The sequence below is a fragment of the Manis pentadactyla genome, chromosome 11 (assembly GCF_030020395.1).
Source record: "Manis pentadactyla isolate mManPen7 chromosome 11, mManPen7.hap1, whole genome shotgun sequence".
Classification (NCBI taxonomy): Eukaryota; Metazoa; Chordata; class Mammalia; order Pholidota; family Manidae; genus Manis; species Manis pentadactyla.
Genome location: NC_080029.1, coordinates 112,585,572 through 112,613,319, shown reverse-complemented (window position 1 = coordinate 112,613,319; position 27,748 = coordinate 112,585,572). Strand labels below are relative to the sequence as shown.

Genomic DNA, 27,748 nt, shown 5'->3' with positions numbered 1-27,748 from the left:
AAACAGAAAGCGGAATTTGTTCATGCAGTACAGGGTTTTCCAAAGGATACAACTTTGCATCTATTTTTGGAGCCATTTTATTAACTAACACCTGCTAGGATGTGTGTCCTGTGCTTCCATCAAAACACACCTCCTTAAGAAGATGCCACAATGACATTTGGAGCAAAGTTTGAAAAGTGAAAACTTCTGGCACAGATAACTGATGGTACAAAAGGAACCTACAAACGTGGTGCCAACAATCAGGAAGAAAGGACTGAAGCTGGTGGAGATACTGCTCAGAGCAAGTAATTCTGAAAATGGGATAACAAGAAAAAAACAAGAGAGCAAAGTTGGCTAGACACTAATGACCAGAGAACACAAACAAAAAAGAAGGCAGTTTCAGAGCTTGTCTGGCATCAGACAGCTCTCAACTGCAAAAGAAAGAAAGAAAAAATTCTCACAGAGAAAAGAAAAAGATCATAGGTTTGCCCCTGAGTGATGGACTAGGTATGACCTTATAGGTATTTGCCATCTCTTCTGGGACTCTGATCCAAGAACAAACAGCAAGAGAAGCATGAAAAATCAGCCCTGCTGGATCTGGAGTTCTGCCTTGACAAGATATAAAGCTCATTCATAGATCTGACTGTGCTCATGAGACTGCAGTTCAACTCCTGCTGCTAGAGCAAGGGGAGGAGGAAGGAAGATAGAAAGGGGTGAGTGGGAAGGAGGTGGAAGATCTGGGTTGTGACTATAATAGCTACAGTAATTAGAGTGTTTCCAACCTGCTGGAGAAGTCTTCAGAGCAGAGAACTAGGATGCTCCGGAGATGGGGGAAGGGAGAAAGCATGAGGAAGCAAACTACTGAGAATGCCAGGAAAGTATATGGTGGTTTGTGAACAGTCTAAAACAAACAACTGTGATGGCTTCATAGAAGGAAATAAATAAGTTTATGTTCTTGCCCAGAAGTGAATGCTATACAAATAACTGCTAGGCTCCCACTTAAAGCTAGGTTACAAACCAGTTTTATGCAGATTCTTACAAATGTCCAACTTCGCAGTGGTCCATTGGCCTTGGGCTCACCGCCCTTTCCCCTAATTAATCAATCAATCAAAATCTATGTCTCTCTTTATCTAAATCTATATATCTATTCATCTAACTATTTGGATCTATGTGTCTGTCTTGGTCTCTCTCTGACAAACAGGTCAGAACCTCCATTCTGCTTGGAAAAGGGATTTCTGAACTCCAAAACAGTTCATATCACTTATTTCCCTTCAATCAATATTAATTCACTGCAAATTCAATTAGATTGTGTATGTGTTTCAATAGGAGGAGCACATAGCCTGCCAGCCTAGTACAGAAAAGGAATGAAGGGCACTAAAAGGTCAGGAAATAAACACCGAGTTGCTTGCTGATAAATTTTAGGGTCCATGGCACTGCCTACAATAGTGGCATGAACATGTGAAAGAAAAATAAAATCATATTTAACAGACGATGATGATAACCTGTAAGAAAAATCTGGAAATTTGCAGAAAACTTAAAAACACAAGGTCCTCCAAATTATAGAAAATGCTATACTTGTCTTTAAGATAAATATTTAGTTGAGATATTTCCCTGATATGATTTGGTTCTAACAAGTGATATTAATCTCAATGCCAGAGAAAAGAGTTATACAGGTGCTGGGAGAAACTAAAAATGGAATAAAACAAACAACTGAGGAGATGCAAACTTCATGAGGAGAATTACATTCATAAAATAAAAACACATGCAAATTTCTTGAGTAAGGCATGCCAGATAGCTGGACACAAAAAGTCAATTACATCCTTTACATAAAACCTGCTGGCTATCCTCCCAGTGGGCTCTTTTTCACAACACTGAAAGCAAAGAATTTTCTTCTTCCCATCACCCCCTAATAAACAAGTACTAGAAACACTGAATTACCACTACATCGTTCCCATTCATAGGGCATAAAGCCAGAATTTACAGAAATACAATAGAGCCATCTAGGACCATGTTTAAGGCATTTTACTCAGTAATCTCAAAGAAACACAGAAAGAAAAACCTCTTTTCTCTATTCCATCATCATCTCACTAACAAACCAGTATCAGGCATGAAGAAATGTGAGACAAAGAGTAATTTCACACATATGAACTGAACCTAAACCACGGAAGACAAAGTATTTTCTCGTCACTGTGGCATGTGATTCTTCAACCACCTGCTCAATAATCTCTTCAGCTGCACAGCTGCTGCCAATTCCACATGCCCAGCTAGGCAGGTGCTTTGGTGAATTACCTGTTCCCTAGTGAAAAGAGTCCTTCACTGACTCTTAGTGGACCCAGAATCTGCCAATCAGCATCAGCTATCTTCATTTTGTCTGTCACAGGCAACTTTCCTGAGAGATATCATGAAGGCATATTTAGTACACAGTTTGATTTTGTATTTTGTGGGGGTTTTGTTGTTCTTTGTTTTTCTTAAAGGAAATTGATTTTTGAAAATCAAGTATAAGTGAGAATTCAGCTGCTGAAAATTTGCCACACAACATAAGGCTGCCTTATCTCAGAGTGGCCCCATCTGTCTGGCAGTATGCCCATCCATGACCAGTTTTCCACAAGGGAAATAACAATTGCTTAGTTACCTTTGCAGCAGGAGAAAAAGTGGCAGTAGAAGGTGCTAAGATATCTGGCAGTAATGAGAGAATGAGTGAGAACTTCTGGAAGCTACACATCATTCTTCTCAAGCCTTCATGGCTGAGCCCAAGAAGTAGTGTTCCCAGTCAAATAAATAAGGAGTGGCATTTCCACTTGACAGAGCAATCAGTAAATCCCTCAACAAATTATCCTGTTCCAGTCATTTAGCTGCTATCCGCTAATTGCCACAGAATTACTACCAGGAGCCAAAATTATGCTTCCATATCCTCACACAAAATAGCACTAATCTGTCCAACTATATAGACCTCTCACAAGGAAACGTTTTCCACCAAGAAACTGGGGTACGGGGGGGAATCCAAAGTGCTCACTGAAAGATGGCCACAATCATAAGATTCATAAGACTTTTTGTGTCAAGGACCCAACTCTGAAACGACTAAATCTAATTAGGGCAAATTTAATCTTGAGGCTTCTGCCTTTACTGTCACCTAACAGGATTCAGAAATGAACACGAACAGCCCAAGAGCAAAAAGCTTTGGACTCAGTTTAGCTAAGTTTTTGCTCAGAAACCTGGGACATACAGCTGGAAATAGTCTAAAGACAGACAACACACCTCTACTAAGACCTTAACACAGTTCTGTCATCAAGAAACATAAAGGTCAGAACAACATGTTCCCTAACAAAGCCCAACACCTAAGCAGTAAGTCATCATTGTAAGAAATTCATTGAAGTAAAGGGATGAGGGAGGCAACATAGTCAGCCGACTCAGTACCTTTGAAAGACCTTTACCAAAACCAAGGGCTGAAGTTCGTATTCAGCAAGAGCCTATAGGAAATGGTTAGCTATTGTGTACACAGTGTATTGTGTATAGCTGCCCTCTCACAATGAGTTTGATTTTTCATCTCTTTTTAAAGAACATTTTTCTTTAATGTTGTAAATCGAAACCTCATTTCTAGTCAGGTAAATTATTTTTTACCCAACTAATAGTACCAAAATACTGTTTGGGCATATCTATGAGATATCTACAAGGACAGGGTTCCTTCTAGCTTGTTCTCATTCTCCTTTCTAATTCCAAAGACACTGAATGATTTTTTTTAAGTGTTCATCAATTTGGCAAATTTCTCCCTAATACACAGGCAGATATGTACTTTCTGCACAATGAGCAAGTCACCTTTGAAAGGTTGTTTTGTTTCCACAGCCTTTGCCCAGATAGGCAAATTCTGTGGCTTTTTTGTTGTGCAATTATTATTGACCAGGAAGTCACCATTAAAAAGGTACTTGGTCCTTGACTCCCCTAGCTTAAACTTGCAAAGGCTTTTAGCAGTATTCCTAAACAAATAAACAAAAATCATTGTATGAGTGTCCCATCTCTATAAAAAGAACTAAATATGATGGTACAAACAAGAGTAGAAACCTCCCTTTTGAGTCTTCTTCCTAAAAGGTCTGACACAAACATCAGCGTTGAGTCTCCCAGACACAATTCCTCCACAACTCACTACAGGCTAGCCAAAGAGGCAGGCACAACATGGCTGGCATCCCCTATTCTTCTGAAAAATGTGTGCCAATGAGCCCTGCATTGTTCCTCACTCAAAAAGAAGAGCCTTTCTGTCTGGCCTCCTCCAATGGCAAGCCCCAGTTTGGAAAAGGAAGAAAATGGCACTGAGGAGCCTGGGAGATGGAGCATATCCAAAGCTCTCAGACAAGACTTGAACCTATGACCTTCACTGTGTACACAATAGGCGGGTGAGAGGGACCGGTTTATCTCTGCAGCAGCAGTTCTCAGCCCTGGGGTAGCACTCCCGATAAAATGACACAGACTATTGTGTGTGGCAGCAGAACAGTCATCTCCTCACAACAGCCTAAACCAGCACTCCCTTCCCCAAGACAAAGCAGCAGGGGTGAAATTAACTCAAGGCTGCAGAGCAAAGCCTAATACAGAAAAGAGGCCTGTGGGGGACTAGGGACTCTACGCAACCCCTGGGGCCCTGTACACATGGCTGGAAACAGGCTTTCTCCCCCATCTTTCCCACTCTCATTTAGGCAGGAAGCTGTTTCTTAGGGAATTTAATCATCTGTGATTTGTTCAGAAATACTCCTCCTGAAGGGATCTGATCTCTCCACCCTGTGTGAGCCTAATTCCTAGAAGCTGAAATGACTGTTTGCTGCTGCCTGTTTCACAAACACACATTAATTGGTCAGATGTGTCTCCTCCTCCTCAACCCCAGAGGGAGGAAGGAGAATCTGAGCAAAGCAGAGATGATCCAACCGTAATTACACATAAAGGGAAAAGAGGGCAGCACGGGTTTTCCGAACAGGACAGGGTCACAAATTCTCCCGGGGGTACAAGGATAGCAGTTAAGGGCCAGGCCCAGGGATCCCTCCATCTTGAAGAAAAGGACAGGAGTAAATGCGACCTGAAGACTGGAAGCACACATCCACCACCTACCTACTGCACTCCCGGCCACCTTGCTCCCCCATCCTGGGCCGCGCACACGTCCTACTGGCTCCCGACCCTTCGCTCTACCCCCCGATTCCCTGACGAGACCCGGCCTCCCTGGGCCCCCTCAAGATACCCAGACTCGCCTCTGGAACTCTCTGGCCTGCCCCCACAACCTGGCGAGACCCTAACCCCTCTCGGGCACCCCTAACCTCGGGTTGAACCGGCCCCGGCCACGCTTTGAACTTCACCCCGCGCCCCTCGATGCCCCCCTCCCCCACCCACGGAGCGACCCCTCCTCCCCCCAAACACACCTCCCCCTCGCTCCGCCCCGGCCCCCAACCCCCACTTCCTCCGTCGGGCGCCGCTACCCCCGGCCCTACTCAGCGCCGCCGCCTCTCTCCTCCCCCAGCCCCGGCTCCACACAAAGCTCCGGACTCACCGCGCGGCCGGTCCCGGGAGCCGCCACCTCAGCCCGCCGGGGGCCCCGGGCCGTAGAGCCGCCGCTGCTACGGAGCCCAGGCCGCCATCCGTTCCCGTGGCCCCTCCCCCCACCCCACCCCGTCTGGGCTCCGGCTCTCCGCCCCCTCTCGGCGCCGCTCCGCCCCGCCCGGCCGGTGCCGCTGTGTCCGGGGCCGCGGGTCCCTCAGCCGCCGCCACCGCCGCCGCCGCCGCCGCGATCCGGGACAACCAGAGCTGCCCGGAAGACCAGGACACTGGACTGTCGGGCCCTCGGATCCGGACTCCGGGCTAGTGTGGAGTCGAGCGGGAGAGCACAGGGGAAACCCGGAATCTGGATAAAGGAGCCAAATCCTGGGTCTCGGAATGCGCGGTCACACGGAGCCCGGATTAGAACGTCGTAGCTCTGGGAATGCTGGAAAACCCGGCAAGCCGGTTAAAACAGAGATACACTCGAAGAAACCCGGATTGCAGAGTTCGAACCTAACGCTCTCCCCTCGTGGAAAGAACTCTCGGCGGACCGGAGTTCCTCGCAGAGCGGTCTCTGGGGAAGTATCGCACCTTAAATACAGAAGACACCAATTCTGTAGGTGTCCTTCAATCTTCAACCGTATGGAGAGGAAAGAAAGGACCATGAAGGGTGTGAACATAAACATCCACGAAGGACGTAAGAGCAAGCACAGCCCGTGATGGTTTCATCCATTTTATCCCTTGGTTCATCAAAGTAACAAACCCCTAATTTTTTATCTTATTCTACAATTTATTTTAGGATTACCCCGTTTTCCTCTCCAAAGTACCCTTTGTCTCTTTTCACCTGACCATCCTGTGTCACACTATTTTGTTGCTTTATTATCTAGAAGTCCCATTCTGTCCTCCAACCCACCATTCTAACAATTTTTTTCTTATACTGTCATTCATCTCTGCCCAGCACACTACCTAGTACACAGGAGGCATTCAGTCCCTGTTCAAGTGAACCCTCCTACCCACCTCACTGGTGAAACACTTTTCATGACCTCCTCCCTAAAACTTCCACCTTCTTCCAGTTACCTTAATTCTCAAGTCTCCCAACGTCTTAGCCCCTGTTATGTTCTTCCTGTGTCCTTGAACATCCTAGCTCTGCAATTTTCATCTTTACTTTCTTCCCTTATCCTGAGGCATCCTTCAACAGTGGCACTCAAGATAGCAGGTGGTTTGGGGATAGAGCCAGGTCGTAAAACTCCTTTACTCTCCATCTCTACGCACACATACCCTAAGGAGGGCTGGGAGAGGTTAACGGCTAGAGATGAGCACTAAGCCAGTCTGGAACAGGAAGAGTAATTCTCTTTGGTCCACCAGTATTCACCTTGCTCAAGTACAGTACAAGGACAGAACTGATCCCAGATGCCACCAGCAAACTTGAAATCTGTAACGGGTGATGTTACAAGTGAGGATTCTGCCAGTTAGCAGGTACAGAAAGAGTAGGGTTAGCATTTTAGACTTGAGTATGACTTAAGTGGTCATCTCCTACTGAAGAGCATGACTCTACCACTGGAGAGGACTAGACTGCAAAAATAGGGAACAAAGGAAAGTAAAAAAGTCCTACAGTGAGCCCCAATTTTTAGCCAAAGTTCTCAAGCCTGGAAGAACCACTAAAAATCTTCATGTGATTAATGTCCTACACAGTAAAAGAAACAAGTTGATTTCCTGTACCGCTGGAAGAAGCGATTGGCAAATTATGACCCAGAGGGCTCACTGCCTGTTTTGGTATGTCCCATGAGCTAAGAATGGCTCTTACATTTTTAAATGGCTGAGAAATAATCAAAGGAAGACTATTTGTGGTGAGAAAATTATACAGAATTCAAATTTCAGTGTCTGTAAAGTTTTATTGGCTCATAGCCCTCATCTCTGTATTGTCTATGGATTCATTTGTACTACAATACTTGTAACAGAACTGTATCGCCTGTGAAGCCTAAAATACTTGCTATCTGGCCCTTTACAGAAAAAGTGTGCTCCAACTCCAAACAAGCAGTCATCCGACTGAACTTTTTTGCAGTGATGGAAATGTTCCATGTTTGTGCTGTCCAATTCAAAAGTCACTAGCCACATATGGCTGTTCGAGCATTTGAAATCTGGTTAATGTAACTGAAGAACTGAATTCTTAATTTCATTTGAATAACCACATGTGGCTAGTGGCTACCATATTAGAAAGTACATCTCTAGACTCTTCTCAAATCTGTATTGACATGTTTTGCCTCTTGTCCCAACATCTCACTTCTTTCCGGTGACACACCTCTGCATGGATTCTCAGTCTTTTTAACCCCATTCTCCTCGTAACCCCCCTACACATCTAATTTTTATCTGACTCCAAGCTAGGGTACAACATTTACTACATTTTCTTTCTGGACTCTCCATTGTCACAAACTGAAATCTGAAATCTAATCAGTTTACCAAGTTTCACCTCATGAATTAATCCACATTATGTGCACATACATAAATGGATAGACATTTACAAAAGTTTCTTCATGTCAGAGGATGGCACTGTGGCTATGTTCTTTCTTCTCTGCATGAAAGAAGTAGAGAAGCCCTGTACATGCTGGATCCCTTGTTGCTGGGGGAGCCTGTGATATGGATCATATCCCTCCAAACACATTCACAGAAGCTGAGAAGAGCAGATGTGTACTTGCTATTTGAATCTCAAGGAAAAAAGAAATCCATCATCACAGGGCTTTCCTTCCTTCCCCCAAGCCTAATAAACTAAAGTTAGCTGATTCTCTAGTTTAATAGATGCTTGCTTTTTTACTGGCCTTTTCTAGCTGGGCAAGAGAACAACCCCCATACTGTCTTGATCTTGGCTAGGAGCTCTAGCAAAGGCATTAAAAACAAATTTACCAAACTAAATGAAATCCACATAAATGGGCTTTAGTAGAGACAGTAAAGTAGAAAGAGAGTGGGGGGTTATTACTCATAAAAGCCATAACTTTGTAATTCTTTTTAAATTTACAAAGTTTAAAATTTTCACACCTACTCCTATGACAAAGTGGGTTTCTGTAAACTTCTGGCTTAAAAAGAGGGACCCCTAGTTTTCTTCTCCAGATTAGCTTTAGCAATAAAAAAACAAAAAATGAAAAAACTCTTACTCCATTCCAAGTATCTGACTGCAAGGCCAAACTTCCTAAATCCTGACAGAGAAAGTCTCCAGTTTCATTTATATCCTACTCTGAGCTTATATAATTGAGACTGGGTCCTGCCTAGAAAAACAGAAACACTGAATCCTTTAGGTACTGTACAACTGAGAGCCACTGAACCCAACCATCCAAAAGGGGGCGCAGATATTTAGGCTGCAGAGGAAAACCAGTTCAGAAATGTGAAACTTCCCTTCCGCCAAGCTGTCCCAGAGTTACAGGGTCAGTGCAAAGTGTTGTAAAGAACTGAGAGGCTATTCCTGGGCAAGTTGGTTCTCAGGCCGCTAAGAATTTCCACTAGGTTTTAAATTATGCTATTCATCACCAAGCAACTGAAGGCCATCTACCCCAAAGTCTCACCCATACTTTCTCCGTGTCCCACAAATAAAAGAGAGACCTTATACCACCAACATGTGAACTAAAGACAGGCTTTCACAGTTTAACCATGAAAAGGAGAAGTTTCCAAGTCATTCTGCCATTTCCTCATGTGGCTCTAGCTGTGTATTTTGGATGCTGAGGTGGGTGTAAACTTGTAAAGTTCTTGTGAACTGTCTTATCACAGCACACAAAATGGTTGCATAACCTGAACTCTTGTAGCTCCTGATGTTTTTCTTAAGGCATGCACACACAATCTGTCCAGCTGGGAAAATCAATCCAGATTGCTCTGTGCTCAGACCATCATTCACATAAAAAGGCAAATAATTTTTTTTTTTTTTGCTTCCTAGGCTCTTCACCACCTGCCTTTCAGTTTTATTTTGGTATTAAGAAGACCAGAGTATTCCAGTACAGAATTCAAGGTGCTACTGCTTTGTAAACTATTAATTGCAGAGTGAACCCAGAGTTTCTTTATTAACAATATTAGGGTCTGGAAAAAAAAAACAGAGACGTTTTTCCCTAAACAAGTGCCATTAGCTGTCCTTTCCACTTTCCCTACAGAAGTTGAACAAGAAAAGAAAGAGAACATGGCATGTTTGCATCGCCAGAACAAGAATCGGGTGGGTTTTCCCCGGGAATCCAGAGTGATCAGGCACCCACAAAACCACTGCCTAGAGCTATGCAACAAGCAGGGTTCACAGTTGAGTGAACACCAATGCATATGAGTGGAGGCATTTCAATGCAAATAAATGCTGAATATGAAGGATTAAAGAAAGGGGAAATTAATCTTTTTCATAACACACGGCACTTTTTTTCTCTCCCTTGCACTCTCTTTTTTAAGTCATGCACACAACTGATGGAGGGAATCCAACTTCCTCAGTGTAATGGTACTGCCTAACAAAAAGCAGAACATACACATTTAAGACCATGAATTTCCTGATGATGCCAGCAACTGTATTGACAGTACTTCTGAACAGCCTCTGAAAAAAGTGCTTCACTAAGTGGGGCCACACTGACTAGTAAAAATCTTATTTCAAACCAGTCTCCTATTTTTCCAAAGCTCATAGCTTCCTGGGGTGTGTGTGGTTCAAAGGGCTTGGTTTCAGCATTTGTTGGAATTTGGAAGCATTTTCTGACGGAACTTTATTTTTCAGTTTGTTTCTAGCTGCCCCATCCAACTGAAGCTTTGGCGATACCAAAAAAATTTATAAGGCAGTTCCATGCTGCATTAGCAGGTAGCTCCATCTCCTTCAGGCTGATTCTCTTATGTCCTAATGTCTCAAACCAAAGAACAAAGTGGCAGCACCTCTTCTGGTTATGCCTTCCAAAAGTACAAAATAAAATCTGCCAACAAAGGTTACTCAGCTTCTGAAGACTGTTCACTTCAAGGGATGTCGGACTGGAGCAGGAATGTTAAATCCTTTGGTCCTATCACAGGTTTGTATTACACACAGGATTTCTAAAACATCTTAATACGTGGTACCAGGCTATCACTTTGAAAAGAAACTTTAAAAATCAAGTGGTCTCTCAAAAAATCATTAACCTATGTTAAGAATTTTCCTAACTACAAATCCAAACCTCAGCGAGGAAAGTAATTTCCAACTTGTTCCTTTCTCTTCTGATACCATTCTGAGAAAAATGTCAAAGACCTGAAATTTTTTAAACAGTTTTTATAAATAATGTATTCAAAGATGTTGACCCACTACATAAAGAGTAAGAACCCCACTCTTTAAGAAAAATATACAGATTTTGTTAAGAGTTCAAAGTCTGAGAGATTTAAGCCTGATGCTAAGCCTTTAGATTTCTATTGCTTCAATTCCAAAAGACCAGTGGATAGCAATTTTAGTACACAAAACTCCACTATGCTGTATAGCTCCTTTTCTCCTGGGTCAGACAGCTTTATTCTGCTTCATTAACCCCTTCTTTGCTCCTTGATGGATCTTGGAATCCAGTTTCCCTGTAAGGGAGAAAAAGAAGCCTCATTATTTATTTTTTATATTTGCAATGCAAATCTTTCATGGCCTCCTAGGTCTTCTGGTTACTGGTTTCCTGTCACATTCAATTATCTTGCTTCAGGACTCAGATACTTGAAAACTTCAGAGTTTCAGTGTGTAAGAATGAGGAAGCTTGTGGGAACACTGTACAGGGATACACAAACATGCACGTACACATGAGTATTTGCCTAAGGAACTTAAGAAGTTAATATTTCTAATTTTGTTGCTACTAGGGGAACAACATCACATTTTCAGGGTGTCTGACGCTAAGGCAAGTTTTTAAAGAACACAAAGGAAGGCATCTCACACAGTGGGAAACCCATTTCTCTGACCTGTTAACTGGCTGAGCATAATGCATGAACCTCCCTCACAGAGAGAAAAACAGTTCAACTCACCTCTTTGCTGCCTTGGATTTAATAGGGAGAGTGACCTCAAACAGCTGAGTAGAATCCACAAGACTGCTTTACTGACAAAGGGCCCCTATCACCAGCTAAGAAGGGCAAAGGTCATAGGCTGTATGACTCCTCTAAGTGTTAAAATTAGAAAACAGGCAACCTTCCTGTCTCAGGTGACCCTAATGAGAGGTACTTCATTGATGTGGTTTCTGACCTCTGACTCAGATCTACCAGGATAGTCTGCTTCAGTGGTAGCAGTCTCAGGAGCCACACAACTCATGAAGAGAATCTTAACAGAATTCCTGTCTATCTGACCTGAGAACAGAGCTTGCAGGTTGCTTTCTTCCACAAGAAGTCTCATTTAAGCCAACAGCAATGCTGACCCTGATAACAGAGCCAGCTCAGTTCAGCCTCAGCACTTAAAAAAGAAAAAAAAAGAAAAAAAAAAAACACACGGAACCTCCCTTCAAGGACAGTCAGTTGTACTACAGGCCCATACCCACAACCATTAGCCCTAATATGTTATGATTTATGATTTTCATTTGTGACAACAGTCAGGTGTAAGAGAAACAGCAGTGAACCAGAAGACAGGAGGCCCAGGTTCTAATCCAGCCTTGCGGATTAACTATCTGTATAACCTGGGGCAAGTCATTCAGTTTCTCTAGACTTCAGAAATATCCTCATTTGTCTAAGATACGAATACATGTCCTGACTACTGCACAAGGGGACTGTGAGAAAAATGACCTTAACCTAACAAATTGCCCTGTTTTCTTAAGTTTGTTTTTTTTTTTCTCCCCTCCTCATCTCTCTAGGGCTACACCTGCCTCTGGAATAACATCACTTCCCTTTCTGGGCTTCCTCAGAAACCATCACTAAGTGATACCCTGAATGCTGGCCATAACAGTCACAATGCTGTTGATTTTAATTTGGGCTTTAGAGCACAGAGTATTCCCAGGGATTTAGGAGTTCTTTCATCCCCCAGGCTGCCTGGCTGGAAATTCAAACAGGTGCTAGCAATCTGGCAAAGAGCCCTATTACCGGCAAGTTTGCCTTTGTATCCCTAACACTACCATAGTGACTGACAAATGGTAGCTGCTCAATAAATGCTTCATCAAATGACTTAAACAAAGAAGGTAGACACTACAAATTTTAAGATCTTTACATTACAGGGACTGCTAAGTAACTAAGTATAAGTAAGAATAGCAGATATTATATAAAAATGGTGGTATCCAGAGGTATAAAGAAATACTGCATCCCATACAATTTTAAAGGACAAGCTAGGACAGAATTTAAAATTCCTCCTAGGACTCCAGACTTCTAGTTCTCTGTATTAATAAGTTGGAAGATCCAGATCCTCATTTTAGTCCTGAGATTACCTAGCTGTAGAACCTTGAGGAAGTCATCTACTCAATTTTCCATGCTAAGAGGAAACTGGACTGCATAGTACAGAAGGCCCCTTCCAGTTCTATGATATTGTGCCCTAAAAATGAAATGTATATTGGACTAATATGCTTCTGAGGCAATCAGATAAAGTGAAAAGAGTGGGAAACCTAGAGGTAGAAAGATGTGAGCATCTTTCTGTAAGTCTGTTTATTCAACTGAAAAATGAAAGAAGGAAAATATTCTAGTAACTTACAAAGTTGTTGACAGGATTACAGCTAACATAAGTGCTTTCTATACATCAAGCATTGTGCTAAGTATTTTACATACACCAAGCCATTTAATCAAATAAAATATTGAAATAATATATGTTAAAGTGCTTCATAAACTCAAAAATTTTCTTAACAAGTAAGGATAGTTGTATCGTTCATGCTGAGACATGGGAGTTGTGTTTTGTAGTTATGGTCTCAGTTTTACTTTTAATTTACCACACAGCCGTAGGCAAGTCCTTTAACTACATTTATTTCAGGTTCCTCATATTAAAAAAAAGGAGACATTACCTTCTTCACATGCTCAAAGCTTTACTGAATAAGAACATTCTAAGTATCATTTTCTGAAAACTCCACTCTGATTGTGAAAGCATTCAAGTAAGACCAGCTCAAGTTAGATCAACTCAGAAGAAAACACTCAATGGTAGGCAAACTAATCTCTAGCTTCAATGATGGTGTCATAAAATGTAAAACTAATAGGAGGAAGGAGATAAGAGGAGGAAGAACTTCCAGGGCATTCCCAGAGATTCCGAAATTCTTTCATTCCTAGGCTGTGTAAGAAAACTATACACGTGCCAGCAATCTGTGAGGCCCTTACAAGTAAGGATTTCTGTGCATCCCTAACATCTACCAAGTGACTACCAATAGTGGCAATTCTTAGGCCAGCTGCAGGCAATGAATGAATGGGACAGGGGCTTCTTGCATGAAGAAGCACTCTCAGGGCTGCCCTTGTACTGCAAGAACTCTGAACTCTTCTAGTTCAGCCTCACCTTTCAAGATTTGGGATCTGGACAGTTAACTGCAGTAACATACAGTACCTTCTCTTAAAAGCAGAGTGATAATGTTTAGTTTCTGTATTTCTCCAATATTTTTACATTTGGCACTTAGAACATTTCAGTGTCAAACCACATACTCAATCATGGTGTCCAGAAGAAATTTAAACACATCTGCATGTGCAGCAGATGGGCAAGAAGTTAGAAGGGGGAAAAGTGCTTGTCATCAATCGATATAACTCTCAGGTATTTTCACATGCTTTGCATAAGATATAAGGCCATATTACATAAGTTTACAGAGCACATAGTTCATTTAAAGTAAAAGGATTTCCTTTACTTCTTTGAGCATTCAACCTATATATTCTACTAATGTTAACTTGCTTTTTCATTTCCTAATTTGAGCAGACACCCAGCCAAGTGATATTATAGTGCACATTGCTCTTTTCTGAATTCTTTCAGTTTCAAGAAACAATTACCCTCAGGTTGAGCAAGCTCAACTTTCTGTGTCTAAAACCATAAATTAAAATATATACCTTTAATTTAAGGGATATATGTATATACATATATACACGTGATACATGTAAACAGATTGTACTCAAGTCAAGTGTTTGGAACTTGGAATATATTTCTCATAGAACTAATCTATAAAAAGTGATTAGGTTCCATATCTCCTTGGGCAAGGGAAACAAAATAAAAAATGAACCAGTGGGACTACATCAAACTAAAAAGCTTCTGTACAGCAAAGGACCCATGAGCAGAATAAAAAGGCATCCTACGGTATGGGAGAATATATTTGTGAAAGATTTATCTGACAAGGGGTTAACATCCAAAATATATAAAAAACTCACACACCTCAGCACCCAAAAAACAACCCGATTAAAAAATGGGCAGAGGATCTGAACAGACACTTCTACAAAGAAGAAATATGGATGGCCAACAGGCACATGAAAAGATGCTCCACATCACTAATTATCAGGGAAATACAAATTAAAACCACAATGAGATATCATCTCACACCAGTTAGGATGGCCAGCATCCAAAAGACAAGAAAGAACAAATGCTGGTGAGGATGCAGAGAACGGGGAACCCTTCTAAACTTTTGGTGGGAATGTAAATTGGTTCAACCCTTGTGGAAAGCAATATGGAGGTTCCTCAAAAAACTAAAAATAGAAATACCATTTAAATGACCCAGGAATTCCACTCCTAGGAATTTACCCAAAGAAAACAAAATCTCTGATTCAAAAAGACATATTCACCCCTATATACAATAACCAAGATATGGAAGCAACCTAAGTGTCCATCAGTAGACAAATGGATAAAGAAGAGGTGGTACATATACACAATGGGATATTATTCAGCCGTAAAAAGAAAAGAAATCCTACCATTTGCAACAACATTGATGGAGATAGAGGGTATTATTCTCAGTGAAATGAGCCAGGTGGAGAAAGACAAATACCAAATGACTTCACTCATTTGTGGAGTATAAAAACAAAGCAAATCTGAAAGAACAAAATAGCAGCAGACTCACAGACACTGAGGAGGGACTATTGGTTACCAAAGGGAAGGGGTTGGGAAGGATGGGTGGGGAAGGAAAAGGGGGTAAGGGGCACTATAATTGGCAAACACAATACAGGTAGGTCACAGGGAAGGCAATACAGCACGGAGAAGACAAGTAATGACTCTATAGCATCTTACTACGCTGACAGTGTCTGCAATAGAGGGGGTGAGGACTTGATAATATGGGTGAATGTTGAAACCACAATGGTGTTAATGTGAAACCATCATAAGATTGTATATCAATGATACTTAATAAAATAAAATAAAATAATTTTTTTAAAGTGGCTAGGTTCCTAAATCATCACACATAAACATTTAAGCCATGGGACTGTAATTAAAGGAGAGCGTTGATATATTAGTATTGTAGAACTTAACCACTTATGTATATCTAGAAGAAAATGTAGTCTAAATTAGGAGCCAAGTATGCATTTTCCCCCGTGGCAGTTGTGCGCTACTGGAAGTGGCTCCTGTGGCTTAAGGTTATGAAGGTCTGGCAGAGTGTAAGGTTTTTAGAGAAGGTGAAGAGGAATGAAGGTTAAAGGAATGAGGAGTACTGGGAATAGATACTTCATACCAGACTAAATCCTCATGTAGGTTGGCTCCCTCTCAAAAGCAATTTTTTTCTGAGACACAGAGGAATTAGTCAACTTAATTCTTAATTTTTTAAAAGTTTTGGCTGACTTTGTTTTGACCAGTGTTTCACCTTGTCTGGTCTACCATGGAAGAAGCTGTTGTCTCACAATTTCTCGCCAGCCTTGCTGCCCCTAAAACAAACACAGCCCATTTTGGCTTTTTAAAGCTTTTAACTAATAGAAACAGTGGGGAAAAGACAAGAGGCTATTAAAGTTTTCTCCTAAGAATATCACTCTATTAAACCCCTATTAAACCTTACTGAGAAAAATGAAGGCCAAATATGTACTGAAGGTAGGTCTCTGGGTAGAGAATGTACTGAAGTAAAACATTTCAGAGAAATATCTAATATGTGTACACAAAACATTTTCTCACAGTATCCTAAGCAGCAGATGAAAACCAAGATAGGGGAGGAAGCTAAGAAAAGGTAACTGGGACAAAAGATCAAGTAGCCATGGGCCTGGCAGAGATGATTTACCATGTTTTCCTCCTACCACTAGTGTCACTATCAGTGCCTAGAGTAAGGTGAGAAGGAAACAGAGTAGGAAGGAGTAGAATGCCACAACCGAAAAAGATGGAGAGGAAAAGGGAGATTTAAACTTTAAATAAAGGAGAGGAAGGAAAAAATTTCCAGGGCCATTTGGCTACCAGCTGGAGTACAATCTGAAGTAAACAATTTGTATGAGTCGAGGATAACATATGTTTAGATTTTCTGATTTGTAGGAATCTCAGGAACATATGTCTCATAAATCATAAGGATTGCCTGAATTTTGTAGTGAATATATATTGATCTAAATTCATACTCCAAGGATTTCATTTTGTGATCAAAAGCAGCATTATTCAAAGCATAGTCAGCTGATGAACAGCATCAGTATCCCTTGGGACAGGGCTCAGGAACCTGTGTTTTAACAGCTCTCTAGGTGATTTTTATTTACATTACAGTTTGAGAAGTAATCTACAGAACAGGTTTATAAAATGGCTAGTTGATTGCCATGGTACAGGTAAGGTAGAGCTGGGCACAGATGATGAAAGTGCATGCCCCGGAATCATCCAGTTTACATAGTGGGAAAGCAGTGTCACAGAGGCATAAAACAGCTACTGACATGAGCAAATGGGAAAGGTGCTGATGTTTTTAAGAGGGAGTTAGGCAGGTTGGACATCACTATGTGTTTCCTGAGATTGCTTTGAAACAGAAGAGGCTGCTGTAGGACTAGATGGAAAAAGAGAAACTGAGAATTGAAGGGAGAGTTGGGAAGTTGAAAGAGTACAGTCAACAAGCACTTCCTAAGGAGTGAATATGCAGAAAGTATTATAATTATAAATACATAAAGGCAAAAGTTGCAGAAAAAGAAATCATGAAGAGATTTCAAAATGAGGATGAAAAGCAAGAGGACCAGGGAAGAGTTCTAGGAACCAGTAATCAAGGGAATGGTGGGATGTGGTGCCTCCAGAATAGATACTCAAAATTAAGCATTTACAAAGTTACGTCTTATTCTCAGATAGAAAAGTGAGGAATAATGGACAAATGACATCATTACCATTGGCACTGGCTTACTACTTCCTTTCATGAACCATACAGCAGAGCAAAGCATACTGTTTTGGCTGATCTCTTATCACAGATGAGGATAAATAGGATTTGAAATGTAATAGAGTCTTAAATGGAAGTTTGGAGTGATTCACTAGCATGCCAATAATTGTGGACAAGGCACACTTTGTAAAAACTATACTGTAGTTAACCTAACATTAAGGTTATCAATAAATATGATTATATTAACCCTGTAACACTTGAGATGCCATAGAACAGGGTAGAATGTGAAAAATTTGAAAAGTTAACCAAGTGAGATACAAGATAAAAAGAAAAAAGGAAAAGAAAATCAGACCATCAAGGATTGTGACTTACAGATTTTTGGATTTCCTTTAATAGGAAACTTCACAATCATTTCCTGGGGATTTATGCAGATGAAAACAAATGGAGAATCAGATTCTTGACTCATGTCTGGATACTGTGAAATATAAAAATAAAAAGTTCAGTCTAGTTGAGACAAATTTTGAATTTCAAAATAAAATGATACCCTAGGTTTCACTTCCACTTTTTGATGATAATACTCTGCGTTTCACAGTCAGGTAAAGAGGATTATGCTCAATAAGCAAGAAAAAAACCTCCACCTTCCCCAGGAGTTAGCACAATATTTTTATGCAGACTATTGCCTGCCTTTTCCAACTTCCTATGATGGGGACAACTTCTTAAAAAAGGTTCCCTGACATCTTCCCCAAAGAATCAGAACTATTTTTTATTAACATAACCGACTGTGAGTTGGGAAATTCAGAGAACTCCTTCAGAAACATCAGGTACCCCGTAGGTCCAACTCTACTGAAACACTGGAAGATTTAAGAAAAACAGAACATTTGTGGAAATTCTGCGAGAAACAGTCAACAGAGCCTTTCTTTCACTAAAGGGAAGGAAGATGATTCATTCTGAAAGGTATGAACATGCAAAAGCTGTTTTGCTGCTGGATGCATTCCAGACTTACTTAGGGTGAAAAGGTAACTGGTAGAGCAATTCTGAAAATTATTTAGAAGCCTCCTTTGGATCTCTTATCACAGAACAAATCTGTGTGAATATTTAAGACTTTTATTCCTTCTTGAAAGACAGACACAGAACCTACAGTAAGATTGTGCTGGCCACACAATTACAATTTAAGGAATAACTGGGGGTTGGCAGAAAGTGCTCTCTAGCAATGCCCAACTGATTTAGTGTTTCATTATTTCCTATCTTGGGAAATCTTGCATTTATTAGCACGTTTGACAAATATGACTCATAGGCTGACTATGACTGTGGGTCAGACTTCATTACCAGAGCAGCCGTTTTCCTAGCAACTACCATACAAAGTATGAGATTCTTTTTCACTTTTATTCACCTGCTAAGATATGTCCTCTAAAAATCTAAGGCTCTCAAGTAGAAATGGACGTTTCAGTAAAATAAGCAAAAATACTCAAATTTTTTTGTAGCTAGTGGAAGCATAAACAGTTAAAAGCTGCTTTACTGACCACTCTATCCTAGGTGATAAGTAACGCTTTAGAGAAAACAGAAGGGGTTTTTAGCAGCTTTTAGTCCTGCCCACATACCACGGCTTTCAGTGTAGGTCAGGTATGGCATGTACTTTGATAAAACATAGTTTAATATCAAGTATCAGCCACAATTATATTCACAGGCAGGGTCACAATGTTCATGGTAGAAAAGAAAGACTAAAGATGAAAGGGCAAATTCTTTTTTCCTTATCCCCTAGATCTTCAGAACTCAAAGAAAAAGCAGGGCCTAGCTGTTACTGCTGAGGTGCTTTGGCACAAATAAAACCAGAGGCTGCCATCAAGCTCTTTAAACCTAATTCTACAGAGGCTAAAGCAACAGCAGTCACAATTCACATCTCTTCAATTTTCCTGCTCTCTCTTCTTTGTGTCTTACGGAGTGTCAAGGCAGAGGACAATGATGCCAGGACTTCACAGCTCTGCTTTCCCCAAACTGCAAGCCATTTCAGTCATTCTCTCCTCTTTCTTCTGCGTCAGTAAGTATTCTCATCTACTGGATCAATCCCATTAACAAACATACTTTCTGCAATGTCTGCCATTAAATAAAAACTCTCCAGATCCCACATTCTCCTCTAGCTACTGCTAGAGATTACTCGATTAACTATACAACAGAATTCATTAAAAGATTATCTATACTCCCTTTCTCAATTCCTATTTTTTCCGGAATTCACTGTAAACAGGCTTTCACTCCCATCACTTCCTCAAAACTATTAACCTGCCTCTCCTACTGCATTTTTTCTATAGCACTTACCATCATCCAGTACAATACAATTTACTTCAATTTTTAACTTTGGCCTCCCCTTGCTAGGATGAGAGTTCCACAAGGCAGAGCTTTTTGTCTGTTTTGTTTACTCCTCAGCACCTAGAATCATGCCTGGCGCATAGTAGGCAACTGATAAATGAATGTGAATGAAAATTTGAATGAAAGAACAATGAATTTGTCAATTTGTGCATTATTGGTATCTTAATCATGCTGAATACACACATACTGGGAACTGGACGCTCTTAAGACTGTAACTTTGGATAAAAGCAGGTGCTACTCTGTAATCTGTTATCCCTCAAGTTAAAATAGAATTTTGTGTCTTGGCAAGTGGCCAATATACCTCTATTGTTAATACAAACTACCCTGACATATATTAACAGAGTAAGCAAATGTCAAGTGATGGGGAAAATGATGGATAAATGAAATTATGAACAAGAGGTTCCTTAGACTCATTCATGCCTCACAATAAAGACAAACATTAAAATCAACTTTCCCAGCTGACTCTAAATCCAAGTTTCATGTTAATATACATTTTCCCAAGCTCTGTCACTGAGCTTCAGGAGGCTTACAAGAAACAGAGCTGAAGAGTAAAGCAGTTTGCAAGTAAGAAAGAAAAGTAAGTCCTGTGCATTGGGAGAAGGGATTATTTTTCATGGTAAAATTCATTAAAGCAAAGTCAGTTTGGCAGAGTCTCAGTATCTCCAAAAAAGCATAATTTCTGCAACTGGGTCTGGACACTATGGACCACATTAAACAATAAAAAGTCAGAGACTTACAAGTATGGGACTTTTGGTCTGAGAGTCAAAAAACTAAAATGCAGCTGATCCAGAGAAAGAGTAAATTAAGAGAAGGGAGGTTCGTATTTGTGAAGAATGTGGATAAACTCTGATGTCAAATCCAACTGAGAGAGGATGCAGAATTAAGGGTTAGGGAATAGACAGGTTAGGGAATGTGTGTTATAAGATCAAGCAATTCAAAGCAACCATTCAAATTCAGTAACATTCTCAGGAAGTTGCTACTTTTCTTGCCTATGAGAACGTGACTCCTGTCACCTGGTTTCCAGCCTGAGGAGTGGGGGAGGTGGGCCTACTCTTCTTTCATGCCTCATAAGTCTCATAGCTGTCTAAGCATAACAGGTAATTAACTACTAAACAGCCATTTTCTTCTCCTCTCCAGAGGGAAATTGTTCACCAGTCATGTAGAAAACATTTCTTTTACCATTTTCATAAGAAAAAGAAAAGATTAGTAATTTTGAAAACTATACTAATTCAGAGACAAGTGGGCATTTTCACAAATTCTGCAAGCCTAAATTTAGACCTTCTACTGAAATGATCAGAATCCCTTAAATGATGTCACTCTTTACAACAAATCCCCAGATGATCTCTAAATACAATACCTCTCTCCAGAGGACTAACAGCTAAAGCAAACACTTAAGAAGGAGCTCAACGATAGAGAACGTATTTGCTGTAGGTTTTCTTGATTTGAACTTTGGGGAACTAGATAGGACATGAAATCAGGCTGTGAAATTTAGTTAACTGAAAACCAACTCCAAGAAGATTGAGGTGGTAATACTCAGAAAGAGAGAAGGAAATGAGCCTGATAACAAGAGAACAAACACAACAGATCCAAAGAAGCATATCCTGAAAGAACTGTCCTCTGATAAATGGTGCTCACTTACATTTTCCTTCAAAGCAGTTCAAGGTGTTCACAGGATAACTAGTACCTCAGGCCTCACTATACTGGAGGATAAAAGTTTTCTTACATCAGAGTAACATATTGATCATACGAGATGACTACTGTATATTTGACTGGAGATGGATAAAGACCATGTCAGCTGGCCTGAAGTGGGGAGCTGAGCTGTCACATACCAGTATCCAATTCAAATCATGTGCCCAGTATCAGACAGGTGGGTTCCAGCTCCATGCTACAAAGGCAGTTCCTCTTTGCTTCAGGTAAGAATAAGGGATCAGTGAGAGGCAGTTCATGGGTCTTAAAGCCATTTGTGGAAGATGATCTGGTTGAAGCCACATGACATTGGTTTCCTTGTCCCAATCTACTCACAGTAAAATTTCCACTGTGGCTTTTTGTTCCCTTTGGAATCCTATGCTGGAACCTCTACACACAAAAGAACCCAAACAAGTATTTTTTCTCTAAAAGTAACCTCAGTTTCTCTGTCCTGACTCTTCAGGACCTTAATGGAATCACCCACTCATGACAATTATTTTGGTCTTAATTTTCATTTAGCAGCGTTCATTCTAACTTAAACTAGTGAGAACCAAAGAAAATTGTTCTCAATTAAAGAGGCTACATTATGAGGTCCTTAAACCACTGAAGTCTACCCTGGGACTAATACCTCAGAATACTGACTCCTCTCCAGTTAAGAGCTCTGACAATTTTAGATATTACCTGCTTATGGCTGGTCTGACTCAATGAGAACAACTATTCTGAGGCAGAGCTCAGCGAATCTTCTGACAGCAGTTGACCTATCAAGGTAATATCATTATCAAGCAATCTGGAGCTATTCATATAAAAAATAATCCTCTATCAAGAAACATTTGTCTTTCAGACAAAACAGATTAAAATATTTTTAACTGCCCAAATGAAAATTCATAGTAAAATTGATGTTTGTATGATGATCATGCTACAGAACATCCTGCCTTTACAGCTACAACATAGGTTTCCTTTGCCACAGCTCATTTATTATTTTATTTATCCTTTATTTTTTTATTTTGGTATTATTAATCTACAATTACATGAGGAACATTATGTTTACTAGACTCCTCCCTTCACCAAGTCCCCCACACATACCCCATTAGTCATTGTCCATCAGTGTAGTGAGATGCTGTAAAATCACTACTTGTCTTCTCTGTGTTGCACAGCCCTCCCCGTGACCCCCCACATTATACGTGCTAATGACCCCCTTTCTTCTCCCCCTCCTTCTTGCTCCCTTCCCACTCTTCCTTCCCAGTTCCTTTCTCTTTGGTAACTGTTGGTCCTTTCTTGGGTTGTGTGATTCTGCTGCTGTTTTGTTCCTTCAGTTTTTCCTTTGTTCTTATACTCCACATATGAGTGAAATCATTTGGTACTTGTCCTTCTCCGCCTGGCTTATTTCACTGAGCATAATGCCCTCTAGCTCCATCCATGTTGTTCCAAATGGAAGGATTTGTTTTCTTCTTATGGATGAATAATATTCCATTTTATATATGTACCACATCTTCTTTATCCATTCATCTACTGATGGACACTTAGGTTGCTTCCATTTCTTGGCTATTGTAAATAGTGCTGAGATAAACATAGGGGTGCATCTGTCTTTTTCAAACTGGGCTGCTACATTCGTAGGGTAAATTCCTAGGAGTGGAATTCCTGGGTGAAATGGTAATTCTATTTTGAGCATTTTGAGCAACTTCCATACTGCTTTCCACAATGGTTGAACTAATTTACATTCCCCCCAGCAGTGTAGGAGGGTTCCCCTTTCTCCACAACCTCGCCAACATTTGTTGTTGTTTGTCTTTTCGATGGTGGCGATCCTTACTGGTGTGAGGTGATATCTCATTGCGGTTTTAATTTGCATTTCTCTGATGACTAGCGATGTGGAGCATCTTTTCATGTGTCTGTTGGCCATCTGAATTTCTTCTTTGGAGAACTGTCTGTTCAGCTCCTCTGCCCATTTTTTAATTGGATTGTTCGCTTTTTGTTTGTTGAGGTGCATGAGCTCTTATATATTTTGGATGTCAACCCTTTATCGGATCTGTCATTTATGAATATATTCTCCCATACTGTAGGATGCCTTTTTGTTCTATTGATGGTGTCCTTGATGGTGTTCTATTGATGCTGTACAGAAGCTTTTCAGCTTGTTATAGTCCCACTTGTTCATTTTTGCTTTTGTTTCCCTTGCCTGGGGAGATGTGTGCATGAAGAAGTCACTCATGTTTATGTCCAAGAGATTTTTGCCTATGTTTTTTTCTAAAAGTTTTGTGGTTTCATGGCTTACATTCAGGTCTTTGATCCATTTCGAATTTACTTTTGTGTATGGGATTAGACAGTGATCCAGTTTCATTCTATTACATGTAGCTGTCCAGTTTTGCGAACACCAGCTGTTGAAGAGGCTGTCATTTCCCCAATGTATGTCCATGGCTCCTTTATCATATATTAATTGACTATATATGTTTGGCGACTCTATTCTGTTCCACTGGTCTGTGGCTCTGCTCTTGTGCCAGTACCAAATTGTCTTGATTACTGTGGCTTTGTAGTAGAGCTTGAAGTTGGGAAGCGAGATCCCTCCCACTTAATTCTTCCTTCTCAGGATTGCTCTGGCTATTTGGGGTCTTTGGTGGTTCCATATCAATTTTTGAACTATTTGTTCCAGTTCGTTGAAGAATGCTGTTGGCAATTTGATAGGGATTGCATTGAATCTGTAGATTGTTTTAGGCAGGATGGCCATTTTGACAAGATTAATCCTTCCTAGCCAGGAGCATGGGATGAGTTTCCATTTGTTAGTGTCCTCTTTAATTTCTCTTAAGAATGTCTTGTGGTTTTCAGGGTATACGTCTTTCACTTCCTTGGTTAGGTTTACTCCTAGGTATTTTATTCTTTTCGATGCAACTGCCAATGGAATTGTTTTCCTGGTTTCTCTTTCTGCTAGTTCATTGTTAGTGTATAGGAAAGCCTCAGATTTCTGTGTATTAATTTGGATCCTACAACTTTGCTGTATTCCAATATCAGTTCTAGTAGTTTTGGAGTGGAGTCTTTAGGGTTTTTTATGTACAATATCATGTCATCTGCAAATAGTTACAGTTTGACTTCTTCTTTACTGATCTGGATTCCTTATATTTCTTTGTTTTGTCTAATTACTGTGGCTAGGACCTCCAGTACTATGTTGAATAACAGTGGGGAGAGTGGGCATCCCTGTCTTTTTCCTGATCTCAGGGGAAATGTTTTCAGCTCCTTGTTGTTCAGTATGATGTTGGCTGTGGGTTTTTCATATATGGCCTTTATTATATTGAGGTACTTGCCCTCGATTCCCATTTTGCTGACAGTTTTTATCATGAATGGATGTTGAATTTTGTCGAATGCTTTTTCAGCTTCTATGGAGATGATCATGTGATTTCTGTCCTTCTTTTTGTTGATGTGGTGGATGATGTTGATGGATTTTCGAACGTTGTACTATCCTTGCATCCCTGAGATGAATCCCACTTGATCATGGTATATGATCCTCTTGATGTATTTTTGAATTCAGTTTGCTAATATTTTGTTGAGTATTTTTGCATCTATGTTCATCATGGATATTGGTCTGTAATTTTCTTTTTTTGGTGGGGTCTTTCCCTGGTTTTGGTATTAGGGTGATGTTGGCTTTATAGAATGAGTCTGAAAGAATTCCCTCTTCTATCTTTTGGAAAACTTTAAGGAGAATGGGTATTATGTCTTCTCTGTATGTCTGATAAAACTCCGCGGTAAATCCATCTGGCCCGGGAGTTTTGCTCTTGGGTAGTTTTTTGATTACCAATTCAATTTCTTTGCTCATAGTTGGTCTGTTTAGATTTTGTGTTTCTTCCTTGGTCAGTCTTGGAAGGTTGTATTTTTCTAGGAAGTTCTCCATTTCTTCTAGGTTTTCCAGCTTGTTAGCATATAGTTTTTTGTAGTATCCTCTAATAATTCTTTGTATTTCTGTGGGGTCCGTCATGATTTTTCCTTTCTCATTTCTGATTCTGTTGATGTGTGTATATTCTCTTTTTCTTTTTATAAGTCTGGCTAGGGGCTTATCTATTTTGTTTATTTTCTCAAAGAACCACCAGCTCTTGGTTTCACTGATTTTTTCTATTGTTTTATTCTTCTCAATTTTATTTATTTCTTCTCTGATCTTTATTGTGTCCCTCCTTCTGCTGACTTTAGGCCTCATTTGTTCTTCTTTCTCCAATTTTGATAATTGTGTCTTTAGACTATTCATTTGGGATTGTTCTCCCTTCTGTAAATATGCCTGGATTGCTATATACTTTCCTCTTAAGACTGCTTTTGCTGCGTCCCACAGAAGTTGGGGCTTTGTGTTGTTGTTGTCATTTGTTTCCATATATTGCTTGATCTCTATTTTGATTTGGTTGTTGATCCATTGATTATTTAGGAGCATGTTGTTAAGCCTCCATGTGTCTGTGAGCCTTTTTGCTTTCTTTGTACATTTATTTCTAGTTTTATACCTTTGTGGTCTGAGAAGTTGGTTGGTAGAATTTCGATCTTTTTGAATTTACTGAGGCTCTTTTTGTGGCCTAGTATGTGGTCTATTCTGGAGAGTGTTCCATGTGCACTTGAGAAGAATGTGTATCCTGTTGCTTTTGGGTGTAGAGTTCTGTAGATGTCTATTAGGTCCATCTGTTCTAGTGTGTTGTTCAGTGCCTCTGTGTCCTTACTTATTTTCTGTCTGGTGGATCTGTCCTTTCAAGTGAGTGCTGTGTTGAGGTCTCCTAAAATAAATGCATTGCATTCTATTTCCTCCTTTAATTCTGTTAGTATTTGTTTCACATATGTTGGTGCTCTTGTATTGGGTGCATATATATTCATAATGGTTATATCCTCTTGTTGGATTGACCCCTTTATCATTATATAAAGTCCTTCTATATCTCTTGTGACTTTCTTTGTTTTGAAGTCTATTTTTGTCTGATACTAGTACTGCAACACCTGCTTTTTTCTCCTTGTTGTTTTTTTGTGAAGTATCTTTTTCCATCCCTTGACTTTTAGTCTGTGCATGTCTTTGGGTTTGAGGTGAGTCTCTTGTAAGCAGCATATAGATGGGTCTTGCTTTTTTATCCATTCTATTACTCTGTGTCTTTTGAATGGTGCATTCAATCCATTCACATTTAGGGTGATTATTGAAAGATACGTACTTATTGCCATTGCAGGCTTTAGGTTCGTGGTTACCAAAGGTTCAAGGTTAGCTTCTTTATTATCTTACTGTCTAACTTAACTCCCTTATAGAGCTATTATAAACACAGTCTGGTGATTCTTTATTTCTCTCCCTTCTTATTCTTCCTCCTCCATTCTTTATATGTTGGATGTTTTATTTTGTGCTCTTTTGAGTTTCATTTGACTGCTTTTGTGGGTAGTTGATTTTATTTTTTCCCTTTATTTAGTATTTGGTTGTTCTGATTTCTTTGCTGTAATTTTATTTTCTCTGGTGACATCTGTTTAGCCTTAGGAGTGCTTCCATCTAGAGCAGTCCCTCTAAAATACCCTGTAGAGGTCGTTTGTGGGAGGCAAATTCCCTCAACTTTTGCTTGTCTGGGAATTGTTTAATCCCTCCTTCATATTTAAATGATAGTCGTGCTGCATACAGTATTCTTGGTTCAAGGCCCTTCTGTTTCATTGCATTAAGTGTATCATGCCATTCTCTTCTGGCCTGTAAGGTTTCTGTTGAGAAATCTGATGATAAGCTGATGGGTTTTCCTTTGTAGGTGACCTTTTTTCTCTCTCTGGCTGTCATTAATATGCTGTCCTTGTCTTTGATCTTTGCCATTTTAATTATCATGTGTCTTGGTGTTGTCCTCCTTGGGTCCGTTATGTTGGGAGTTCTGTGTGCTTCTGTGGTCTGAGAGGCTATTTCCTCCACCAGTTTGGGGAAGTTTTCAGCAATTATTTCTTCCAAGATACTTTCCATCCCTTTTCCTCTCTCTTTTTCTTCTGGTACCCCTATAATGCAGATATTGTTCTGTTTTGATTGGTCACACAGTTCTCTTAATATTCTTTGATTCCTGGAGATCCTTTTATCTCTCTCTGTGTCAGCTTCTCTGCGTTCCTGTTCTCTGATTTCTATTCCATCAGTGGCCTCTTGCATCTCGTCCATTCTGCTTTTAAGTCCTTCC

The 27,748-nt window shown here is 40.3% G+C and overlaps 2 protein-coding genes across 8 annotated transcripts in view; both read right to left on the bottom strand.

The window, feature by feature from the left end:
* ZNF609 (zinc finger protein 609) overlaps positions 1–5,654 on the bottom strand; it is a 438,580-nt gene extending 432,926 nt beyond the window's left edge. For 3 of the 4 annotated variants that reach the window (XM_057488886.1, XM_057488884.1, XM_057488885.1), the window contains exon 1: positions 5,501–5,654. The gene's annotated coding sequence lies outside the window, so the exon portion shown is untranslated. The remainder of the gene's footprint in view (positions 1–5,500) is intronic. The other variant, XM_057488887.1, reaches the window with a different exon arrangement.
* A 5,052-nt stretch (positions 5,655–10,706) lies between these two features.
* TRIP4 (thyroid hormone receptor interactor 4) overlaps positions 10,707–27,748 on the bottom strand; it is a 61,884-nt gene continuing 44,842 nt past the window's right edge. For 3 of the 4 annotated variants that reach the window (XR_008992631.1, XM_036892080.2, XM_057488880.1), the window contains 2 exons: positions 17,952–18,054; positions 10,707–11,010 (listed from right to left, as the gene is read on the bottom strand). Coding sequence is in view for 3 of the 4 variants with exons in the window: in XM_036892080.2 (XP_036747975.1) it covers positions 10,943–11,010; positions 17,952–18,054 (171 nt within the window). In the remaining variant the exon portion in view is untranslated. The remainder of the gene's footprint in view (positions 11,011–17,951; positions 18,055–27,748) is intronic. The other variant, XM_036892081.2, reaches the window with a different exon arrangement.